Source organism: Protomyctophum bolini (genome assembly GCF_963924005.1).
Source record: "Protomyctophum bolini genome assembly, chromosome: 16".
Lineage (NCBI taxonomy): Eukaryota > Metazoa > Chordata > Actinopteri > Myctophiformes > Myctophidae > Protomyctophum > Protomyctophum bolini.
The window spans coordinates 2,960,270-2,984,748 of NC_137877.1; the positions used below are offsets into that span (position 1 = coordinate 2,960,270).

Consider the following 24,479-nt stretch of genomic DNA (forward strand, 5'->3'; position numbering starts at 1 on the left):
ACCGACGGGCAGTTTAGGGACGGTCGTCAAAGTGCGCACCCTGAAGTTAAATAAAAAAGTCCAGTTCCTCTCACAGCCGCCGGGGGTGCTCTGCAATAAGACACAAAACAATAAAACGTAAAATAGTTGCATCTTAAAATGCATGCTGTTATAAAATGATGGTTCTAATGAATTGGAAATGGTGGGAAATATTGTAAAGTGTAATGCTTTAATAATGTGGTGTTGGACAACACAGTAACAGGTTTATGTATTGAGTTGTGCTTTCGTTTGTACCCATACATGTGTACCCAGTCCCTTTCTGCATAAGTTACTGTGAATACATACTTCAATCAATCAAGTAAAAATGAATGGAAATACTCAAGTATTTTTATTTATTTTTAGTTTCACTGCAGTCCTTCTGCAGTTTGCAGTTTGCAGAATTACAGTACATTTCAAGCACAAACTCAATACAAAGACTGTTAACTGTGAGTGGACGACCCAATTAAGCATTACACTTGTTTACAACAGGGTCCACATTGTTCAATTCATCAAAATGCATCCATAACGGATAACTGGAACTGAGAAGTAGAGGAAAAATAATCCCCGCACACTGTTTTTTATTGATTTATTAACAGTTTGCAGAATTACAACTCAATTCAACTGTCAACTGTGAGTGGACGACACCATAAAGCATTACACTTGTTTACAACAGGGTCCACCATTTTCAATTCATCAAAACATTTAGAGACGTACGAATATACACAACTATATAGTCAAAACAGGAAATCATCATAAAAAAATGAAAATAAAAATAAAAATATACAGTGAGGGGGAAAGGGGTGGGGGGGGGGGGGGGGATTCAGATTTTACGGGGGCCAGTTTCGAATTGCAGCCATATAGGTGCCCTTTGAGGGCGGTTTTGAAGGAGTCAAGGGATTCGCATGTCTTAATGACTGTTGGTAGGGCGTTCCGCATTTTGGTGGCATAGGAGCGAAATTAATTTAGTCCCTTGTTTGTGTTTGTGTCTTCACTTGAGTTAGATTTATTGAGCAACGTTTCGTCGGTTCAGAGTTCAGAAGTGGGGTCCGGTGACCCCTAGGGGTCCTTGAGATAGTTCCAGGGGGTCCCCAGCTAAATGATAGTAAGTAAGTAACCAAAATCTACCCTTATAGGTCTGAAACTCTTTAACGGGTCCATTTGGTTCCATTTGTACACACTCAGAGTTAAATTAACATTGATTTTTACAATATAAATTGGGGTCCCAGAGATAGAAATGCCATTAAGTGTGGGTACTCGCGGGGTCCGGGCCGGGGACCCGGCCCCTCAACAACATGCCAGCAAATAGTAATCCAGAAAAAAGTAGCAGTCACGTATGGTATATATACTCCCATCATACAGTTTAACTTATTCTCATACAGTTGTCACACCCATACGTAATATGACTCTTCTTCTTTTAAAAACCTTGCAATAGGTGACCAATCTCTAACAAAGTCAGCAAGAGTTCCTATAGTCTTAATACAAATGATAACCTCTCCATTGGCAGTTTCGACATGATATTTTCCTACCATAACTTTATGTGCAGGCGGGGGATTCCTCATCTAACCATTTTTGTAAAGTTGTAACTGTAAGCCGTGCGGCATATATAGGGCTTGGTGTTGGAGCTATATTCACTATCTTGTATTTCACATTTATTTGTTGGATTTGTTTGGTAGAATGATTGTATGCATTATTATTTCAGTTTATTTGTGTTCCAGTTAAAGGCTTTTATTTTGAAGGTATTGGGTGTACACAGGTGAATTTAATTTAACTGTCATCAGACAGACAGGCACTCAGTCAGATTTCAGTTTGGCACTGGGAAGGTGCACAGGTTTTTACCAGGGTGACAGGGTCAAAGCAGTTATTTCCATCATGTTTGCCATACTCGTCTATGAAGGAAAAACAATAAAATATCACCAACCTGTTAAGAGCTGTTTCGACATCGACTCATTTATCCCTGCGTAAGATCCACTACACCCGGTGCCTCAGTGGCCTTTGGAGGTTTATTGTTGTTGACAAATAGCCACTATAGGGCTATTTGTCAAATGTTATCTAAGTGACATAAGTTGAGCCTTTGTTTGCATGCCATACGCCTGTAAGGTCGACGACCTTATTGTGCTTGTGTTGCTAACTTGCTATGTTATAGCATGTGCAGTGCAAGTGTGTGTGTGCCTGTATGCACACGTTGAGGGTCCGTGTGTGTGTGTGTGTGTGCGTGTGTGTGCGTGCGTGCGTGCGTGTGCTTAATCTTGCATGCCTGCCTGCAGACTTCCTGGAATAGTAGACAACACCCTGTATGAACAGTTCCTTAAGTTAATGTTAACTTGATGACCATTTCTATGTATTTGATTTATCATGTGTTAATTGCGCTTTATACTGTAAATCTCTGGATCAAGAGCGTCTGTTACATCTAAAATTGTAAATTGTAGACGGGGATGTTTTTGGGCTACCAAAACAACCAAAACAAACAAGTGAAAAACACCTTAAACATTACGTTATAATTTAGCTGTAGGTCTGCTATTTTTGGAGAAAAAAAAACGTGAACATTTTATACATTTCGACGTCAGGCCTGCCTAATACTGTGAGAGGGCAGTGTGTTTCAGCAGGCGTAAACACTAAACACCACCACAGGCTTGGTAGAATAGAGATGATGGGTAAAACATGTATGTTTTGTTGTGTTATGTAAACACAGGGCAAAGTTAGATACTGTATTTCTGTCTTAGAATGCAAATGTGTGGTGGTCATGGTTGGTATCATATAATCATAATATGGCCGACTTGGTACAGGGATACTCAAATAGATTTACCTGTGGGCCACATTACAAAAATGGCAAGGGGCCAGTAGATAAAATTACGACATTAATGATACTTGATAACTTCTCTCTTTCAATTGCTTTATTTTCGCAAAATGTATCAAAGTACAATGTGCATGCACACAATATGTAAATAAATAAATGTGTTACATTTTCTTGCATAAACACAAAGAGCTGTTTCCATAACTGCACATAACATGAGTAGCTGTTATAATAACATAACATAACATGAGTAGCTCTTTGCCTGCCTGCCTGCCTGCCTGCCTGCCTGCCTGCCTGTCTGTCCATGAGTAGTTATTTGTCTGTCTGTCAATGAGTAGCTGTCTTACTGTCTGCCTGTCTATGAGTAGCTGTCTGCCTGCCTGTCTATGAGTAGCTGTCTGTCTGCCTGCCTGCCTGTCCAATTGTCCATGAGTAGCTGTCTGTCTGCCTGTCTATGAGTAGCTGTCTGCCTGCCTGCCTAATTGTCCATGAGTAGCTGTCTGTCTGCCTGTCTATGAGTAGCTGTCTGCCTTCCTGCCTGTCCAATTGTCCATGAGTAGCTGTCTGTCTGTCTATGAGTAGCTGTCTGCCTGCCTGCCCAATTGTCTATGAGTAGCTGTCTGTCTGTCTATGAGTAGCTGTCTGCCTTCCTGCCTGTCCAATTGTCCATGAGTAGCTGTCTGTCTGTCTATGAGTAGCTGTCTGTGGGCCAGTCATAATGGTCCCGCGGGCCTGATGTGGCCCGCGGGCCTGAGGTTGAGTATCACTGTGGTATAGCATTAAATAAAGTGCATTTTCTGAATTTCTACTAGCTACTACATTTACAATCAGGAAGACAAATAGCAAAACTCACAAAATAGCAAAAGGTCTCTTTATTAGAATGTATGGTTTATTATGTACTGTATACTATTTGAACATACTATTTGCCTTATATACAGTATGTTATGTTCGTTAATGCAACAGTGATTTGTCGGTTGCATTCCAGTAAGAACAGAGACACACAGTACAGTAGAACACACTGTACTGAGGCGGATGTCGTCAGAGACATATACAGTAGAACACACACAGTACTGAGGATGATGTCGTCAGTCACAGGATGTCCACTCGGGCGAAGGACTGGTCTGTCCCGAGCTTGTTCTCCACGAAAACCTCATATTTTCCCGCGTCCGACAGATTGGCGTTCTTGATGGTGAGGACGGAGCTGCTGTCTCCGACCTCATAGAACACCCTGGAGCAACACAATGACTCAAGAATGTCACCCATTCCATATTACTGTCCCCTATCGTTTCTCATCACAATGTCACATTATCTCATTAAGAATGTACACCCTTTCTGTGTGGAGTTTGCATGTTCTCCCCGTGTCCCCTAGGGTAGGTACCCTCACATAAACATGCAGTAATCCTGGTCTCTATAAACTGCCTCCCCCTGGCCAGCCGGGGCGCCTGATGGAGGGGAAAGGAACTGGTTGGAATAGCGTGTTCCTAATCCACGCGCTACGTCCAACCAGGGAAACTCCCCCCTGTCAGGTTGTAAAGGAGCAACTTGGACACTCAGGCATGAAGGGAGCATGAGTTCAAGTCCGTTGCTCTCCCCTTGTCCCCCATATATGGGGACTAGGTTGGTGGAGGGTGTGTAGAGCCCAGGATCACATTAGATGATTGACACAGGGGTGAAAAATGGGTTACAAAAATCGTGGGATAAAAAATATATTAAAAAAAAGAATGTCACCCATTCCATATTATTGTTCCCTATAGTTTCTCATCACAATGTCACATTATCTCATTAAGAATGTCACCCATTCCATATTACTGTCCCTAGTTTTATTGTTTTATTGAGTTGAACATCAAGTTAGTTTTGACAATTAGTTTTCTAATTCAGTTAGTTTTTTATTAGTTTTAGTGTTAGTTCTTTTTCCATACTTTGAGTTGTTTGTCAGGTGCAATATTCCAAAAGTTCTGAGTAAAGAGACCTATTGTGTAATAAAAAAAACTCAACATAACATATATATATATATAGCCTACCATTTAAAAAAAAAATATATATATATATATTCAGTTACTGTTGTTAACGAGAAAAATTAAAACTAAACTAAGATGCAGTCCACCTTTCATTTTCAATGGAAGCCAGCAGCGACATGAACACTTCTACTGCGTTCACACGGGCAGATGCAAAGATGCAGTCCACCTTTCATTTTCAATGGAAGACAGCAGCGACATGAACACTTCTACTGCGTTCACACGGGCAGATGCAAAGATGCAGTCCGCCTTTCATTTTCAATGGAAGCCATGCAAGCGACACGAACATACAAAGATACATTTGTAGTCGCTGCAAAAGCTATAGAAAAGCTACAAAAAGATGAGCTGGTTTCAGCTACAAAGATGCAAAGCTACAAAATACACTGTGTATATAGCTGTTGCATCTTTTGCATCTGCTGGTGTGAACGCAGCAGCATACCACCTGGCTATGAGCGACAGCCTCCATGCAACGACTATAAATGCAGCTGTTTTAAGATACCTTTTATCCTCCTCGATGTCTTCTCCGTCTTTCAGCCAGCCCACGTCTGGAGGAGGCTCACCGCTGACCTCTGCCCTGAGCGCCACCGTGGTTCCCCTCTTGACCTTCACGTTGGACGGACCTTTGGTGACCTTGGCAGGAACTGGGAGGGAGAACAACAACATGGGTTCAAAAAATAGCAGATCTACAAGCTCGTAGATCTGCTATTTTTCAATAGCTAAAGCATAACATGATGCTAACACCAAAAGGGGGTTCCCACCCAAAATATAAACAAACAAAAACTGTACCCACCCTCCACCAGAATACAAGCGGACCCGGAGGTCTGTCCAAACGGGTTCTTGATGGTGACCGTGTACCGCCCCAGGTCCGCCAGCACCCCGTCCCGGACCACCAGCGCCACAAAGTCCGGGTCCTCGAAGACGTAGCGGTACTTCGGGCCGTCCTTCAGCTCCTTGGCGCCGGCGCCGTCCTTGGACCAGACGATGAACGGGTCGGGGAAGGCGCTGACCCGGCACTCCAGCTTGGCGGCGCTGCCCTCCAGCAGAACCACGTCCTTGAGGTCCTGGAGGATCCGGGGCGGGCCTTTCTCCCTCAGCTCCTTACGAGACCTGTGGGAGACGGGCCGACCGCAAGGATTCAAGGATTCAAGGATTCAATGATTCAATGATTCAAGGATTCAATGATTCAAGGATTCAAGGATTCAATGATTCAAGGATTCAAGGATTCAATGATTCAAGGATTCAATGATTCACCCATTTAGACCTAAGTTCAAAGTCAAAGTCGTACTATTTGTCACACACGTTACGGCAGTGAAATTTGTTCTCCGCGTTTGACCCATCTCTTAAAGCGGTGAGCTGCAGCCGTGCCGCGCTCGGGAATCATTTGATTAGTAGATTTGACCCCCAATCCAACCCTTGATGCTGAGTAGTGTCAAGCAGGGAGGCACTGGGTCCCAGACTGTATCTTTGATATGACCCGGCCGGGGGATCGAACCCCGACCTCCCAGTCTCAGGGTGGACACTCTAACCACAAGGCCACTGAGCTGGTAGATTCTACATTATGTCTTCTAAATCCTGACAGTTTGCTGAAAAACCCTATGTTTCTATGTCAGTCGTATTCAACCTTTTTCATGTCAAGGAGCCCCAAAATTATTTGTATTTGGCCGCCGACCCCCAAAATATGTTGTTCCAGGGACCCCCCAGAAGCAAAGATATGAGTTAAAAACGTTGGCTCTGAAAGAATATATATATATATATTCAAAGATTTGCACTACATTTTCACGATCTTTCAAAAATAGCAGATCTACAAGCTCATAGAGCGCCACTCGGTATGAGCTTGTAGATCTGCTATTTTTGAAAAATCGAAGAACCACTGACATAGAAACATAGCTTTTTCAAACAGACATTTTTAGATTCTGATCTCAGGTCAAAATGGGTTAAAATAATAAGAAAATAAGGGAATATACGGTACCTGTGACCTCGGAAAGACGCCTGGATGCGAATGGCGGCTTCCTGGATCTGAAGATCATTGATGTTCAGAGCGCAGCCGGGAGGAGGCCCAGCCATCGTTGCTTTGGACATCTGGCGCCGGTCAGAACAATAACAATAAGTCACCGCTTAGAGAGGGAACCTGGGAAGAAAGTTCTCCACATAATTAAGCTTCAAAGTTCATGCTCAACTTACACTAGAAAAATGGTCAAAACTTGGTATAATATAATAATGTCTCACCCTGTGGAGAGAGTGAGATCTCTTCTGGAGCTCCTCTTCACTCCAGAACTGAAGGCACGATGAGGCTGGGCCGGGCTTTATATCCCAGGGTCCAGAGGAGCCAGGCGGGCCCTTCAGGGACCAAAGGCAAGGAAAAGAGACATCACAACATTCCTTCTCCTTCTACGGGGCTTCGTATTTGGGAACTGCCACGCCATGAGCCAGGGCCAGGGCCATGAGGGCCGATTGAAGACGCACACCAAATGCTGGAGTCGACGAGTCTGTCGATCCTTATATGGTCCTCTACATTAAATACTCCAGAGAATGATTAGAGCAGTTTATAGTTTAGTTTAATTGCCTGAAGTATGAGATTGCGATGTGGAAGTGCTCCCTCAGGTGAAGAAGATGGAGATACACCCTTCATGCTATAAAGGGTGTGGTCGGTCCTAACTAAAGTTCTGCTTGGTGAAAAGTAGTATGAAGTCTATAGACTTTTCAAGTTAAAAATGTTTAAGGTGTTGTCAACAGATAACAGACAAGCTACTGTATGAATATATGATCAATTGAGAAATTCACTTCATAATTATTATAAGCTTAAGGAATACTGAATGAAACAAAGAACTCAAAATAAACCCAAATATCAAACGTACAGCTAAAAGTCTTAAGAATCTTTTAGTATACAAGAGGAAATTAGTTTCAGTGTTTTCCTGGTTCCATGCTGAAAACAAAAAGTTTGCATCATACTCATAATATTTATGTGATTTCCTTTATTGTTCACAGCCTTATCAGCCATGCCAGACTCTGAGACTTCACAGAACAGAAAAGGAAAAAGAGCAGAAGCCGCACCACCAAAATACAATCACACCATCAATAAATAAATAATGGCAAACACACACACACAAAAGGCAATCCAGTTAATATATAATGTTAAAAATAAGGACCTGATAAAGTCGGTCATTTAATTAACAAGCCGTTTAGTTTTTTGGGGGTTCAATCATACCCGTCACATGAGGCACTGCAATACATTCAATTTCCACAAAATACTGTAGATTCATTTTTCTCCCCTTTTTTGTTTGGTACAAAAATGTGGAGCTCTTGCGTTTTAAACCCTGCTCTGAATTTACAAACGGCTGCAACTTCATTTCAGATGATTTACACAGAGCCAAATGAATACATCGGAGAGGCAATTAACATTGTTACGCAATAACGTATTTTTCATGCTGAACATCCTTGCTCTTAATTCATGTGAAAATAAACCTTTCCCCCGTTCCTATTAACCCATTCTGACCTGAGATCAGATTCATACGAGGTTTCCACTGGACACACACTGGTCTGATTAACCCATTCTGACCTGAGATCAGATTCTAAAAATGTCAGTCGCTCTTCGATTTTTCAAAAAATAGCAGACCTACAAGCTCGTAGCGCGCCACTCGGTGGCGCGCTATGAGCTTGTAGATCTGCTATTTTTCAATAGCTAAAGCATAACATGATGCCAACACCAGAATGGGTTCCCGGTCAGAATGGGTTAAAATACATTGACTGAACCAGTAAAGACAAATAAATAAAAGAATGGCAGTGATTAACGTGGCAATGGGCAAAATACTCCACAGTCTATAATGAATGAACCATTTCATGATGTTTTCTGTTAAAACTCCCTCTCAGCCAATGCCAGAATGAAAACGTGTTTCAACTTTGTACATAATAGTTTTAGTGACATGTCACTCAAGCAGCCATATGTCACTGTCATATACTGCCATACTTGCTCTATATGAAAGAAACCAAAATATACCAAACTTTGTTAAAGACCTGAAATTGGTGCAAATGTATAAAGGTTGATTCACTCTGCGGTGGCTAGGTTATGTAAATGCAACCATTCGACTTATCAACGATATCTAATCGCTTGAATTCATTTTGTATCATGGCCCAAATGACCATTGTATAATATAAGCTAATATAATCTCTAACATGACCCCCTCAGCCCTTCCTGTGTTTCGAAAAACAAAAAGGTTGGACTCAAACTACCTCTTATTCAAAAAACTGTCAGTGTCTACAAAAAAAACAAAAAAAACAAATACAAAACATTTCCCCAAGCTGTTGCTATAAGAATGTAAGTTATAATAACAGAAATCAACGGGCTTGCTTTCAGCAATGTGTTGAGAATACATCTCATAAATGGCCTTCATGCTAGCTAATGCTAGAGCTATAACTCTAAAACCACTTCATCCCCAATACTGTACGCAGGCAGGGGACCCCCAGGGGTCACTGGTTCTCAAACTGTTTTCAAGGACCCCCAAATTGACACCAATTAGTCCCCCATTTGAAGAGACATGCCAGGGACCCCCATAAGAGCAGTGATTCTCAACCAGTTTCATTTCAAGGACCCCCCAGTTTGACATGCATTAGTCTACTCTACTCGGACCCCCATTTAATGGCATTTCTATCTCTGGGACCCCCACATTTTTATTGTAAAATCAAAGTTAATTTGAACTCTGAGAGGTTCCATTTGTACACTCTCAGAGTTACAGACCCATAAGGGTCCATTTGGTTCCTGACTATCATTTAGCTGATGGGGACCCCCTGGAACTCCCTCAAGGACCCCTGGGGGTCCCCGGACCCCACTTTGGGAACCACTGGTCTAGGGCCCCTCTACACCAAATATATATATATATATATTCGGGGGGAAAAATGAACAATCTACAAACTCACAGCAGGTCGCGTTGCAACTTGTTTTGCGAGCTTCTCCATTGACTATTCCCTCCGTTCATGTGAATAAGGGCACTTGGGAAGCACCCTCGTGTCTCGTCTTGTGTAACCCATTTTTGTATCATTCCTTGTAAACGTCGGGTGAACCTGTGTAATGATGACAGCACGTTTAATGACCGACCGGTCCATTCAGCACAACAGTAAACCATTCGGAGTGAAATCACCAGTATGAGTAGCCTGAGCTAACGTGTTAAGTTTCTGGTCTATAGGGGTTGGGTCGCGGCTGAGATTTGCGCACGCCCTGATTGGATCTGACCGATCTGTCCGTCAGCCCTGGTCACTCCTCTCCCACCTAGTGAAGCGCTACGTCACATAATTTGGAGCGACACCCACCCGGAAGCGTTGACTCCCACTTCTAGACCAAGGCAGCCAATGCGTTCCTCCAGGCTTCCATTTTTCGCGCAGACGAAATGAAAGCCTGGGTATCGAGGCTACAGTATGAGTAACAAAGCATGCCTAAATCAAAAATTACTGTAGTGGCTTTACAGTACATTGGGTCACTATTATAAAAATGTGTGTTCAATAATCTCAGCGGAGTTGGAGCACTAATGTGATGGTTGGTGGTTGTTGGTTTGGCTTACGATATGGTTTCATATCCACTTAACATTGTGCTTTAGCAGGTATATGACCACGGGCGTTTAAACTGGAAGATAATGATTTTTTTTCCTCCATTCTCTTCGGTTTCTTTGTCTTTGAAAATGAGAGAATATTAGTCTAGGATTGTTTTTTTTGCATAACTGCCCTGTGCCGATAGCCCTTACAGAGTATCCAATATAACCTCTTCTAGAACCCCATTATACAAGTTCTTTTTCAAAATGATTAAAATCCAAATCTGTTAAAGGTCACTGCTTGAGGTACGTAGGCTCCTGAAATTGGCAGCATCATATCCACAATTCACAACACAATTCAGGTCCACCCATCCATCCATCCATCCATCCATCCATTCATTCATTCAGGTAATTCAGGTAATAATTTGAATTATTTCCATTATAGATGGTTTAGACGTGGGCTTGGAGGTGGTTTAAGGTTTTAAGGTTTTGCCAGTGAGATTTTGTGGCCTCAAACTCCCGGGTTCAGAGCTTTGGGCGCCATGCATCACTACAGGTCAGATGACACTATATAATCTCCACAGCGAACAATAAGAGATATTTTATGATAATGATTGTGCGATTTGCACTGCTCTGTATGAGGACTTATAATCGGTTACAAGTCACAGCCCTTTACAGCAAAAACACCTCACTGCAATAAATACCTCTCTTTGTGTTCCTTATTTAGTTAAGTTGCTGCATACGCTGTACATTAAGAAAGTTCTGTTATTTTTTTGTCTTGAACATTAAAGTTCTGTTATTTTGTTGACATTAAAGCTTTACCTAGCTAGACACTCTCTCTCTCTCCCTCTCTCCTCCCTCCCTCTCTCTCTCTCTCTCTCTCTCTCTCTCTCTCTCTCTCTCCCTCTCCCTCTCTCTCTCTCTCTGATGCACTTTCACAATAAAACAATGCTCACCAATCTAATATCAATCTCATCTGAAAATATTTTAGGTCAAATATATAAAAATGTCAAAAAAGGTACAAACCTTGAGCTGTTTTAACCTAGACTAAAATTTGACAATTTGACACTAAAGCCATGCCATCAAGCCCAGGTACCGTTTCCTAATTTCCTCTGGGTCTTAATTAGGGCCGAATCATACTCCTATTTTACCGCTGTAGTGCCGAAATGATTTCGGCTCGTCAGAAATTTTCAGTAGCACCGAAGAGACGACTTTAGGACGGTACCCCCCCCCGAGCCGAACCGACTTTTATTCGGGTCTAAAACAGGAGTATGAATCGCGCCTTTCTCTTGACAGCATTCTTTCACATTTTTCTTTCTCCCAGAACCAGAAAACACCTCATTTCACCCAGAGCCTCTTCAGCTAGATGAGAAGACAGGAGGAGCCAGTGCTGGTTTCTTTGTGTTTGTCGTTACCTCTTGGTCAACCAACTCAGCTGTCCCAACAACGTATGACCCGGAGACTAGAGACCCTCCTCTAAAACCTTCTCGGCCCCGTGTCTTGGGTGTCTTGCCTTGTGTGAGGCCGAGCGCCCCCCTCCCTCCCCCCCCTTCGTCGCGTCGTCGTAGAGGACATCGTCCTCCTCACTGGGCGACGAACGAGACGGGCGAGGTGGGCGGGAAGGGGACGGGCGAGGTGGGGCTGGTGGGCGTGTGTGGCGAGCTCTGGTAGGAGCGCAGCAGCACCTTGTGGGAGGTGGCCTCCAGCTCGCGCCTCTGCTGCTGCTCGGCCAGGAACTCCTTGAGGCGCGTGGTGGTGAAGGTGAGCGTCTGCCTCCGGAGGCGCATCAGGTAGGCGTCCTGCAGCCAGGAGTTGTTGTAGCAGTCCTTGACGGTCGGACGGGCCCTGTGGGGTTTGGAACGAGACCCGGAACAGTCATACACAGTATGCATGCGTGGCATTGCCATTGTAGGCAAAGCAGTTCGAAAACAGCAGATTTTCAAGCTCACAACACGTTGTGCATTGCGACATTGTTAGCTTGTAAATCAACTGTTTCAGCTATTGAGGCCTGCATTTGTGTGTGTCCTGTCTGTCTGTCTGTGTCTATGTATGCAGTAAAAAAAAGTACCGTCTGTGACCACTGAGTGGCACTGTTGAGCAGCCGTAACTCGCACGCATACCCACGTGATTTAAAAATAAAAAAATGTATTCTAAAATGTACAATATTCCTACCTAGTCTTAATGACAAAAAATATGTTTAATAATTAAGCATCTGTATTAATATAAGCCATTAACTTTGTTCAGTCCAGGCTGTAGCAAAATCTCATAAGCAGCTAATATTATAAGCACAGAGATTTCATGTAAATAATGGACGTTAACCCATTCTGGGCGGGAACCCCTTTTGGCGTTAGCATTATGTTATGCTTTAGCTATTGAAAATAGCAGATCTACAAGCTAAAATAACAGACCTACAAGCTCGTAGCGCTACGAGCTTGTAGGTCTGCTATTTTTGAAAAATCAAAGAACGACTGACAGAAACATATAGCTTTTTCAGAAAACTGTAGAAGACATTTTTAGAATCTGATCTCGGGTCAAAATGGGTGTAAATAAGGCTGAAGCGCAGCTTACCAAGGATAGCTACAGAGGATCTTCTTCAGGAACAGAGATGCGCTCTGGGAAACGTTCTGGTACATCTTGGAGAGGTCAAACTTGGCCGCCAGGATCCTGCTCTCGGTCTCCTGGGGGTCGTTGTCCGTAAACGGAGACCTGCCGCTCAGCCTGGAAACCAAACCACAATCTTTGTGAAACTGCTGCTTGAACCATATAAGATAAAGTCTTCCAGGGCTGTATATTAGTAGATCACACAGGCTGTGCAGGTAGACCACATGACATGCAGCCTAAAATATATAATTTAAATAAATAAAAACTATTTTTGTCATCTCCCATTTGAATTAAAGTGACTTCACTTGATTCATTTGATTAATAGACAAAAAAAGGAAGCTCAAGAGTTTTGCACAAACGTCAGTATTACAAAGTTATTTACTTCTTTTTTTTTTTCTTTCATTTCCTCCTCTATTTCCCATTCCAAGTGTGTTTGTCTAATATGTAACTATTTTCAGCAATGGGATAATAGGCCTATATATTTTTTTTTGGTGGGTAGATCTGGTTGAGCTAGCTGGTCATTTTGAAAGTAGATCTCAAGTCTAAAAAGTGTGGGCACCCCTGCTCTAAACTAAAAAAACAGCCACTCATTGTGAGTTGATAGATTGACTATTTCTTTAAATGTTGGCATCAGAATATGGATATATTATATCATATAGAGCACCGAAGTCTGACATTGAAATCTCCATAGGGCGATTTTAGGTCTCACTTCATATAAGAACTGTGTTTGAAAAATAAACCGACCACCCCGGCCTTTCGGTCAGGGGGGTGTGGCTGTGCGTCGTTATTAATGATGTCCATTCATATTTGATACAGCCAGTTTCTGGAGAAAATGGAATTAATGTAGCCTTGAAACTACATATGAAGGCAATGTCGCTGCTAATATACGTCACACTGTATACGTCCAGCTGTCAACACATTATAGCGTTCCTGAGATTCCTTGTTTACCAAGATAAGGAGCTACCCCCCGGCCGAACCCCTGGGCTGCTTGACAGCATTCTAACAAAGGCTTCGTTTTTACAGGCCTAATAGTAAATAACTCCGGCATGTTTCTATTCTAAGCAAGTCACCACAGTATTGCACTTTGTCTCAACTTACACCTCCTGTGTGTCAGTCAGTGTACATTAGCTGAAAATAGGTTGACTGATTTGTACATGTGTCCGACCGTCCAGATCTGATCCATCATCTGTATAAATGGGCTGACAGTCTAACACGGATGTCAAATCAATCTACTACTATTATCATTATTTTATTTATTTTTATTTTTTGCACTCACTGTATAGGACATAGAATCTTCATAATGTGCTACATTATATTATTGGATTCAAAGCCGTAATGAGGTTGTAAGGTTTTCAAGGTTTCAGTGTTTTGTCCTGTCCATGTGAGGTGTATGTAATTTGTTTTGTTTTACTGTTTTACATGTACAATAATGCTGTGGCATGTATCTGTGTTGGGAGCCCCTCGAAAACGAGACGGTACATCTCAAGGGGTCTTTTTTCCTAATAAAGAAACTTTAATCATCATCTACAGTACATAGAATTCCGTTGTTCACATTTACATGTATTTATTTACAACAAACATCATTCAGGAAGGTTGTTTTCAGCGCCAGAACTCTAGACACCAAAAGGGTTTCATGGTAATATCACTAATATATCTTCTATTTTAAGAGGCCTTTACTGGGTGGGAGAGACCCTTGTGGAAGGCCTTTTTAAGAGGCCTTTACTGGGTGGGAGAGACCCTTGTGTAAGGCCTTTTTAAGAGGCCTTTTACTGGGTGGGAGAGACCCTTGTGTAAGGCCTTTTTAAGAGGCCTTTTACTGGGTGGGAGAGACCCTTGTGTAAGGCCTTTTTAAGAGGCCTTTTACTGGGTGGGAGAGACCCTTGTGTAAGGCCTTTTTAAGAGGCCTTTTACTGGGTGGGAGAGACCCTTGTGTAAGGCCTTTTTAAGAGGCCTTTTACTGGGTGGGAGAGACCCTTGTGTAAGGCCTTTTTAAGAGGCCTTTACTGGGTGGGAGAGACCCTTGTGTAAGGCCTTTTTAAGAGGCCTTTACTGGGTGGGAGAGACCCTTGTGTAAGGCCTTTTTAAGAGGCCTTTTACTGGGTGGGAGAGACCCTTGTGTAAGGCCTTTTTAAGAGGCCTTTACTGGGTGGGAGAGACCCTTGTGTAAGGCCTTTTTAAGAGGCCTTTTACTGGGGTGGGAGAAACCCTTGTGTTAAGCCACACTACTCACATGATGAAAGTCAGGACGCCCACGCTCCAGATGTCGGCCGGAGGTCCCACCACGTCCCCTTTCAACATCTCCGGAGCTGGAGAACAAGAACACAGTCCTCCTCAACATACTGTACGTCCTCCTCAACATACTGTACGTCCTCCTCAACATACTGTATGTCAACACACAGTCTTCATCATACTGTTACTGTATGTCCCGCTTACAGAGCTATCATTATGTTCCCCATATTGTGCCAGCCTATAAAGCCTATAGCATTATGGATTTAACACTACATCTGATGTGCATTACTGCTACTTACAGCAGAGGGGTGGAGAAAGTACTCAATCGTTTTACTTAAGTAAAAAGTACCAATACTGCAATTTTAGAACCACTTCGTTACAGGTAAAAGTACCGGAATTGAAAATGTACTTGAGTAAAAGTACAACAGTATCGGCATCGAAATGTACTTAAAGTACTAAAAGTGCCATTTCACAAGTTCAAACTGTGTACAAAATCTTTAGAAAATAGCAGATCTACAAGTTCACAATGCGTCACGTTGCGACGCATTGTGAACTTGTAGATCGGCTATTTTTCAAATGGCCAAAATGTATAGGGTTGAAGTGGTTAATGTATGTTTTCTAGGGCCGGGACTAATTGCGATTAATTTAGATTAATTAACTACAGATAAATTAATCGTACCTTTTGTTTCACAGCGGAACGTTTCTCACTGGGCGCTTTTCTATAGTACTGAAAACTGGAGATAATAAAAAGTCACCCCATTTTGTGTTGCCTAGAACTGGAGGTCTGACAAAAAACAGTAACAATATGAAGTAAGTACAGCTTTGTGATGTCACTGAGATGTACTTGTTACTGTTACTAATTTTTTTTCAGACCTCCAGTTCTAGGCAACACAGAATGGGGTGACTTTTTATTATTATTTCCACAACAGGTATATTAATGACAGTAAAATGTTGAAAATGGGTGGTATCCTGTAGTCACTATTCATTGATTCACTGGGATACCAAAAAACATTAAAAAAAAAGGTTTCTCGCTGTTCTCAGGTTGAATATTGATATGCGATTAAAATGCGATTAATCTAGATTAATTAACTACAAAGCCTCTGATTAATTAGATTTTTTTTTTTAATCGAGTCCCAGCTCTAATGTTTTCTAATCAAAATTCTAATCGACAAAGTAACTAAAGTTTTTACAGTATGACCTTCTGAAATGTGAAAGAAATTCCATTTATGAATGTTACTTCCACGTTGATGTCGTTTGGCTGCTATCCTCCTACTAAAATATCAAATATAATATTGTCCCTGTGGGGCAGAAAGCTTTGTGTCTACATATTTAGTTCATCTTTTATAATATAATATTGTCCCTTCATGTGGGGCAGAAAGCTTTGTGTCTACATATTTAGTTCATCTTTTATAATATAATATTGTCCCTTCATGTGGGGCAGAAAGCTTTGTGTCTACATATTTAGTTCATCTTTTTTTTATTCATGAATCAAATGCCATGCTTTATACTTAAAGGCGCGTACCGTCCTACCGTCCGTTCTGACCTGAGATCAGATTCATACGAGGTTTCCACTGGACACACACTGGTCTGATTAACCCATTCTGACCTGAGATCAGATTCTAAAAATGTCAGTCGTTCTTTGATTTTTCAAAAATAGCAGACCTACAAGCTCGTAGCGCGCCACTCGGTGGCGCGCTATGAGCTTGTAGATCTGCTATTTTTCAATAGCTAAAGCATAACATGACGCTGACACCAAAATGGGTTCCCGTTCAGAATGGGTTAACACTACAGAGGTAAAATAGGGGTATGAATCGGCCCCTTAACACTACAGAGGTAAAATAGGAGTATGAATCGGGCCCCTAACTAACACTACAGCGGTAATCGGGCCCTTACACATGTAGTCCAGGGTTCCGATGGCGGGGCTGAACTGCTTGAGGAACAGAGGGTTGAAGGTCTGGGCGGTGCCAAAGTCGATGATCTTGACCACGTTCATGTAGGTGACGATGATGTTGTCGGGCTTGATGTCCAGGTGCAGGATGCGCCGGTTGTGCAGGTAGTCGAGGCCCTGGAGCACCTGGATGATGTAGGACACCACGTCGTCCTCCGAGTAGCGGAACCTGAGGGAGAAGAAGCACTCGCATGTTATAACTGGCTGCCACGTATAACTCCCCTAACTTACATAGTCTTAAGTCTTAGTGTAAGTCAGTTTCACGTGGTCTTCGATTCGGTGGCAGTAATTCCTCCACGCCTGCGTTTCCTATAACAGCAGCAGCCAGTAAGTATATACATGCAGTCAGTCGGCTCCAGGCCAGCCTGCTGAATCGTATTTTTTGCAACTTTGCAATTCACCCTTTGCAATTTTGCAATTTTTTGCAACTTTGCAATTCACCCTTTGCAATTTTGCAATTTTTTGCAACTTTGCAATTCACCCTTTGTCAGCCTTCCCAGCTCAGCCAGGGCAAAGTGACACAACTTTGCAATTCACCCTTTGCAATGTTTTTGCAATTTTGCAAAAGAAAATTGCAAAAAAAATAATTGTGCAGTTTTGTCGCAATGTTTTTGCAATTTGACCTGTCTATGAGACTGTAGAGGGTCCACTGACCTGTCTATGAGACTGTAGAGGGTCTACTGACCTGTCTATGAGACTGTAGAGGGTCTACTGACCTGTCTATGAGACTGTAGAGGGTCTACTGACCTGTCTATGAGACTGTAGAGGGTCTACTGACCTGTCTATGAGACTGTAGAGGGTCTACTGACCTGTCTATGAGACTGTAGAGGGTCTACTGACCTGTCTATGAGACTGTAGAGGGTCTACTGACCTGTCTATGAGACTGTAGAGGGTCACACTGACCTGTCTATGAGACTGTAGAGGGTCTACTGACCTGTCTATGAGACTGTAGAGGATCTACTGACCTGTCTATGAGACTGTAGAGGATCTACTGACCTGTCTATGAGACTGTAGAGGATCTACTGACCTGTCTATGAGACTGTAGAGGATCTACTGACCTGTCTATGAGACTGTAGAGGGTCTACTGACCTGTCTATGAGACTGTAGAGGGTCCACTGACCTGTCTATGAGACTGTAGAGGGTCTACTGACCTGTCTATGAGACTGTAGAGGGTCTACTGACCTGTCTATGAGACTGTAGAGGATCTCCTGACCTGTCTATGAGACTGTAGAGGGTCTACTGACCTGTCTATGAGACTGTAGAGGGTCCACTGACCTGTCTATGAGACTGTAGAGGATCTACTGACCTGTCTATGAGACTGTAGAGGGTCTACTGACCTGTCTATGAGACTGTAGAGGGTCCACTGACCTGTCTATGAGACTGTAGAGGATCTCCTGACCTGTCTATGAGACTGTAGAGGGTCTACTGACCTGTCTATGAGACTGTAGAGGGTCCACTGACCTGTCTATGAGACTGTAGAGGGTCTACTGACCTGTCTATGAGACTGTAGAGGGTCTACTGACCTGTCTATGAGACTGTAGAGGGTCCACTGACCTGTCTATGAGACTGTAGAGGATCTACTGACCTGTCTATGAGACTGTAGAGGGTCACACTGACCTGTCTATGAGACTGTAGAGGGTCCACTGACCTGTCTATGAGACTGTAGAGGGTCTACTGACCTGTCTATGAGACTGTAGAGGGTCCACTGACCTGTCTATGAGACTGTAGAGGGTCACACTGACCTGTCTATGAGACTGTAGAGGATCTACTGACCTGTCTATGAGACTGTAGAGGGTCCACTGACCTGTCTATGAGACTGTAGAGGGTCTACTGACCTGTCTATGAGACTGTAGAGGGTCTACTGACCTGTCTATGAGACTGTAGAGGGTCTACTGACCTGTCTATGAGACTGTAGAGGGTCACACTGACCTGTCTATGAGACTGTAGAGGGTCACACTGACCTGTCTATGAGACTGTAGAGGATCTACTGACCTGTCTATGAGACTGTAGAGGATCTACTGACCTGTCTATGAGACTGTAGAGGGTCTACTGACCTGTCTATGAGACTGTAGAGGGTCCACTGACCTGTCTATGAGACTGTAGAGGGTCCACTGACCTGTCTATGAGACTGTAGAGGGTCTACTGACCTGTCTATGAGACTGTAGAGGGTCTACTGACCTGTCTATGAGACTGTAGAGGGTCCACTGACCTGTCTATGAGACTGTAGAGGGTCTACTGACCTGTCTATGAGACTGTAGAGGATCTACTGACCTGTCTATGAGACTGTAGAGGGTCTACTGACCTGTCTATGAGACTGTAGAGGGTCTACTGACCTGTCTATGAGACTGTAGAGGGTCTACTGACCTGTCTATGAGACTGTAGAGGGTCCACTGACCTGTCTGTGAGACTGTAGAGGGTCCACTGACCTGTCTATGAGACTGTAGAGGATCTACTGACCTGTCTATGAGACTGTAGAGGATCTACTGACCTGTCTATGAGACTGTAGAGGATCTACTGACCTGTCTATGAGACTGTAGAGGGTCACACTGACCTGTCTATGAGACTGTAGAGGATCTACTGACCTGTCTATGAGACTGTAGAGGGTCTACTGACCTGTCTATGAGACTGTAGAGGGTCCACTGACCTGTCTATGAGACTGTAGAGGGTCTACTGACCTGTCTATGAGACTGTAGAGGGTCACACTGACCTGTCTATGAGACTGTAGAGGATCTACTGACCTGTCTATGAGACTGTAGAGGATCTACTGACCTGTCTATGAGACTGTAGAGGGTCACACTGACCTGTCTATGAGACTGTAGAGGGTCTACTGACCTGTCTATGAGACTGTAGAGGATCTACTGACCTGTCTATGAGACTGTAGAGGATCTACTGACCTGTCTATGAGACTGTAGAGGGTCTACTGACCTGTCTATGAGACTGTAGAGGATCTACTGACCTGTCTATGAGACTGTAGAGGGTCCACTGACCTGTCTATGAGACTGTAGAGGGTCTACTGACCTGTCTATGAGACTGTAGAGGATCTACTGACCTGTCTATGAGACTGTAGAGGATCTCCTTGCCACTGCAGCACTCGGAGATGAGCACCAGGTAGCGCGGCGTGACGTAGGCCTCGTGCAGGGCCATGATCTTCTCGTGGTGGAGAGACTTGAGGATGTCGTACTCCTGCAGCACGGTGGGCTTGTTGTCGCCCTCGTAGGGGACGATCTTGGCCATGAACAGGTTCCCCGTGGCGTTCTCCCGGCACTCGCGGATCACGCCGAAGCGACCCCTGTGTGTGACGACGACAAGAAACGAGAGTCAAGAACTACTTCCACCTGCTAAACCGTATAAAAACTATTAGACGGTTTAGCAGGTAGAAAAAATAAACTATGAGGATTGTTTTCTATAATAATGTTATTGTTTTGTCTTTTTTTTAAATGTCCAATTCCTGTAACTGGTTTTTAAAAAATGATTCCAGCTAATATTCCAGTTAGACCAGCTCAGTGGCAAGAACAAAAAAGCATGGGAATACATCACATAAAAAGCATTTATCATGAAACATGCATAAGCTAAGAGTAACTAAGTAACAGTGGAATATCTATATAATGAAACTATACATATAAACTATACATCTATACTACTATGCTATACATATGTACTATGACGTGCTATGACTACATACAATGCAATTATAGCGCTGTCTACATAACATGCTATAAGTCTGTATCAAATGCTATCTAAGTCTACAGAAATGCTATCTGACGGCCAAGCTACACCAGGCAATTTTGCGCGCGTGCGTATGCATTTACTGCGCGCGTACAGTGCGTTTGGATAGGACCAATATATGTCAATGATACCAGCTGCACCAGACGCACGGATACCGCGGGCCATCCTACCCGTTCTTTTTTTACGTGCGTATGCCCCCATGCGCGCGTATCTATATATCCTCCCGGACGGTCCCTCACAAATCTGCCGTGCGCCACAGATCTGGTGTATAGCCGGGGCATTTCGCACGCATACTTTGTGTGCGCAGTGCGCTTACGTCAAACGCACACATGCCCGGTGTAGCTTGGCCGTAAGGGGGTAGGATAAGTGCTACGGGCCGCGATGGAGTCTGAACGGTACTGAGCTAAACGCTTGTCAAGGAAATGTGGAATGCTTGTACATTTAAGGACGTCATAAACCAAGCCATGAGAAGCTGTTGTCTGTGACCTGTGACATGTGTGGTCCTCTGATGTCTTGTGTACAAGACCCACCCACCCCTGGGGTGGGGGGTAATAATGTATTTAAGCTGAAGCCTGACTGAGATGTGGGGAGTCAGTACGGTGTTCCATTGTAACGCTTCACTACCGTCTCCGCATTCAAATACATTCTATTCCAATACTCTGAAACTCTGAATTGTGTCCGTCTCATTATTGTTGTTTCAACTATGTTATAAGTGCTCACCGACAGATTTCTTTAACACGCTGACCTAGCCTTCTATCTAAGGGGGTAGGGTAAGTGCTACGGGCCGTGATGGAGTCTGAACGGTACTGAGGCTAAACGCTGACCTGGCCTTCTCTCTAAGGGGGTAGGGCAAGTGCTACGGGCCGTGATGGAGTCTGAACGGTACTGAGGCTAAACGCTGACCTGGCCTTCTCTCTAAGGGGGTAGGGCAAGTGCTACGGGCCGTGATGGGAGTCTGAACGGTACTGTAGCTAAACGCTGACCTGGCCTTCTCTCTAAGGGGGTAGGGCAAGTGCTACGGGCCGTGATGGGAGTCTGAACGGTACTGAGCTAAACGCTGCCCTGGCCTTCTATCTAAGGGGGTTAGGGTAAGTGCTACGGGCCGCGATGGAGTCTGAACGGTACTGCAGCTAAACGCTGACCTGGCCTTCTATCTAAGGGGTTAGGGTAAGTGCTACGGGCCGCGATGGGAGTCTGAACGGTACTGAGGCTAAACGCTGACCTGGCCTTCTATCTAAGGGGGTAGGGTAAGTGCTACGGGCCGTGATGGAGTTCTGAACGGTACTGAGGCTAAACGCTGACCTGGCCTTCTCGTCCATGAAGGTGTAGGGCTTCTGGGGCACGCCCTGGCGGAGGGACCCCAGCGGCGTCCTCCGGCCTGTGGGCGTGGCCCGTCCCGACGGAGTGACCCGTCCGGACGGCGTCGCCGCCACCGGCGTCAGGCTGGACACCAGCACCACGGGAGGGGGGGCCGCGGCGGGGGAGGGGGCCGCGGGGGCAGGGGGAGGGGCCGCTGTGGGTGGCGGGGTCGCTGTGGAGGGCGCAAGGTTGTTGTAGTTAACGAAAAGTTACGAAATAGCAAAAAAATATATAATAATAAAATAAATACAAACGGGTGCAGTACTTAGTTTAGACAGTACTTGGTTTAGACTAGTCATTGGTTAGACCAGTCATTAGTCCTATACAACTACAACCTATCTCAAACCCTCACCCTAAACCTAACCTCCCACGGGGCAGCACACCTAAACCTAACCTTAACCCGTGTCTAACCAATGACTAGTCTAAACTAAGTATGCACCCCAATACAAACTACAATAAGAAAATAATTACAAAACTAAAATTTACAAAACGAACTGAAATTAAAGTCAAAATGGTTTGTGGTTTGATTTGTGGTTAATCTGTAACTGAATACATTTTTAAATGCTATCTTTTGTTAAGTTTTTATTACACACCTACAAACCTTTTCAATCCTGCACCTGACAAATAACTATTCAAAGTACTCACAAGTATTAAAACTAACTATTAGCATTTTCAAAAAAAAAAAAAACTAATAAAAACAAACAAATCCGCTCTCAAAAAACAAACAAATTAAAACTAACTGAACTAGAAAATAAATATTCAAAACGAACTAAAAACTAAAACTAAAAAAATGAAACTAAATCTATTATACGGTAATAATAATAACCTTGTGTGGTGGGCGGGGTGACGCGTGAAGCGGCCGTGGGCGCGTACGTCGGAACGGACGAGATGGGTTTCCCGATGGTGGCGGGGGCGGGGCCGGGGGCCGGGCCGGGCGGAGCCTTGGTGGTCACGGGGCTCTTGGGCTTGGGCGGGACCACGGGGGGCACGGCCAGCTTCACCTGAGGCTTGCTCATGTTGATGCTGAGGGTGGTCTTGGCTTTGGCCGGCGTGGCTTGGGCCGCTGCGGGAGGAGGAGGAGGAGGAGGGGAGGAGGAGGAGGAGGAGGGGGGGGCGGACGCGGCCCCAGACGGGGCGGCGGCTGCGTTGGCAGCAGGGTGGGTGGACGCCGCCGGGGCCGCTGGGGAGGCCGTGGGCTTGCTAGGGCTGGCTTTAATGGAGGGAATGGTCATCGAAGACTTCATCACGGGCTGGACAGGGGCAGTAGATGGTGCTGTCTTGGGCTGGACAGGGGCAGTAGAGGCTGTTGTCTTGGGCTGGACAGGGGCAGGGGCAGTAGAGGCTGTTGTCTTGGGCTGGACAGGGGCAGTAGAAGCTGTTGTCTTGGGCTGGACAGGGGCAGGGGCAGTAGAGGCTGTTGTCTTGGGCTGGACAGGGGCAGTAGAAGCTGTTGTCTTGGGCTGGACAGGGGCAGGGGCAGTAGAGGCTGTTGTCTTGGGCTGGACAGGGGCAGTGCTGGGTGCTGTCTTGGGCGCGGGCTGGACAGGGGCAGTAGAGGGTGCTGTCTTCACCACTACGGTTGCACTGGACTTAGCTGGTTCTGTTGCACAGGACAGGAGATGAACGAAACAATTAACGGAAGAGCGATTCTCAATCTTTGGTCTTTTGGTCTCTGAGTTACAGAACTGTAATGTGTCCATTTGACAAGCCGAGTAGCCTCATGGAGACCCTCTCAATCACCCTTAGGACTATACCGGAATAAAATATATCTAATATACAGTAGATCTCTGTGTGTATACCGAATAATATACTACAAGCTATGTTGTGCGTTTGTCCAGCGGTGTCAAACAATGTTCTGCACAGGCATGATTTTCTCATCAGGACACGCCCCCCCCCCCCTCATCTAGACGTGTGGCAAAGCATTGAGCAGCATGTTGGAGTGTCGGAGTGTTGGAAGCGCTTGTTGGAAATCACTCAACCGTCCTGCCGTACCACCTGTTTCTAAATGTCACATGATGCAGGAGGCAGCAAAATGTTGTTGTTATTGAAAACAAGCACTTCCAAACTCTGACTCTTTGAAAAATTATCAAATGCAGGGCATTTCTTGACAGAAAGTAGATCCTAACGTTTCTATGGTGGATTTTTATGAAACAAAAACTTTGCAGATATAGAAAGAGGATAATTCAAGCTTTTCGTAACAGCTGCAATGTTGGTGAGTTTAACATTGTTTAATGCAATCAGACAGGACTTTAATGTTGGTGAGTTTAACATTGTTT

General features: G+C 44.3%; 2 protein-coding genes and 1 long non-coding RNA gene across 7 annotated transcripts in view; all 3 read right to left on the bottom strand.

Moving 5' to 3' along the window:
• Positions 1-3,805: 3,805 nt before the first annotated feature.
• LOC308331083 (SPEG neighbor protein-like) lies at positions 3,806-6,903 on the bottom strand (the record flags this gene model as incomplete). Its single annotated transcript, XM_080786229.1, has 4 exons — positions 3,806-4,037; positions 5,324-5,465; positions 5,615-5,931; positions 6,794-6,903. The coding sequence occupies 4 exons, from the start codon at positions 6,901-6,903 to the stop codon at positions 3,899-3,901; spliced, it is 708 nt and encodes a 235-aa protein (XP_080642355.1). The 3' UTR covers positions 3,806-3,898.
• An 876-nt stretch (positions 6,904-7,779) lies between these two features.
• On the bottom strand, positions 7,780-11,226 carry LOC308330650. Its single transcript, XR_013965511.1, has 2 exons — positions 10,240-11,226; positions 7,780-9,969 (listed from the first exon to the last, which is right to left on the bottom strand). It is a non-coding gene; the product is annotated as an uncharacterized lncRNA (long non-coding RNA).
• A 62-nt stretch (positions 11,227-11,288) lies between these two features.
• spegb (striated muscle enriched protein kinase b) overlaps positions 11,289-24,479 on the bottom strand; it is a 103,353-nt gene continuing 90,162 nt past the window's right edge. For all 5 annotated transcript variants that reach the window (XM_080786189.1, XM_080786186.1, XM_080786188.1 and 2 more), the window contains 7 exons: positions 23,030-23,803; positions 22,147-22,375; positions 20,168-20,407; positions 17,064-17,287; positions 15,172-15,247; positions 12,909-13,058; positions 11,289-12,185 (listed from right to left, as the gene is read on the bottom strand). In XM_080786189.1, coding sequence (XP_080642315.1) covers positions 11,924-12,185; positions 12,909-13,058; positions 15,172-15,247; positions 17,064-17,287; positions 20,168-20,407; positions 22,147-22,375; positions 23,030-23,803 — 1,955 coding nt within the window. In that variant the 3' untranslated portion in view covers positions 11,289-11,923. The remainder of the gene's footprint in view (positions 12,186-12,908; positions 13,059-15,171; positions 15,248-17,063; positions 17,288-20,167; positions 20,408-22,146; positions 22,376-23,029; positions 23,804-24,479) is intronic.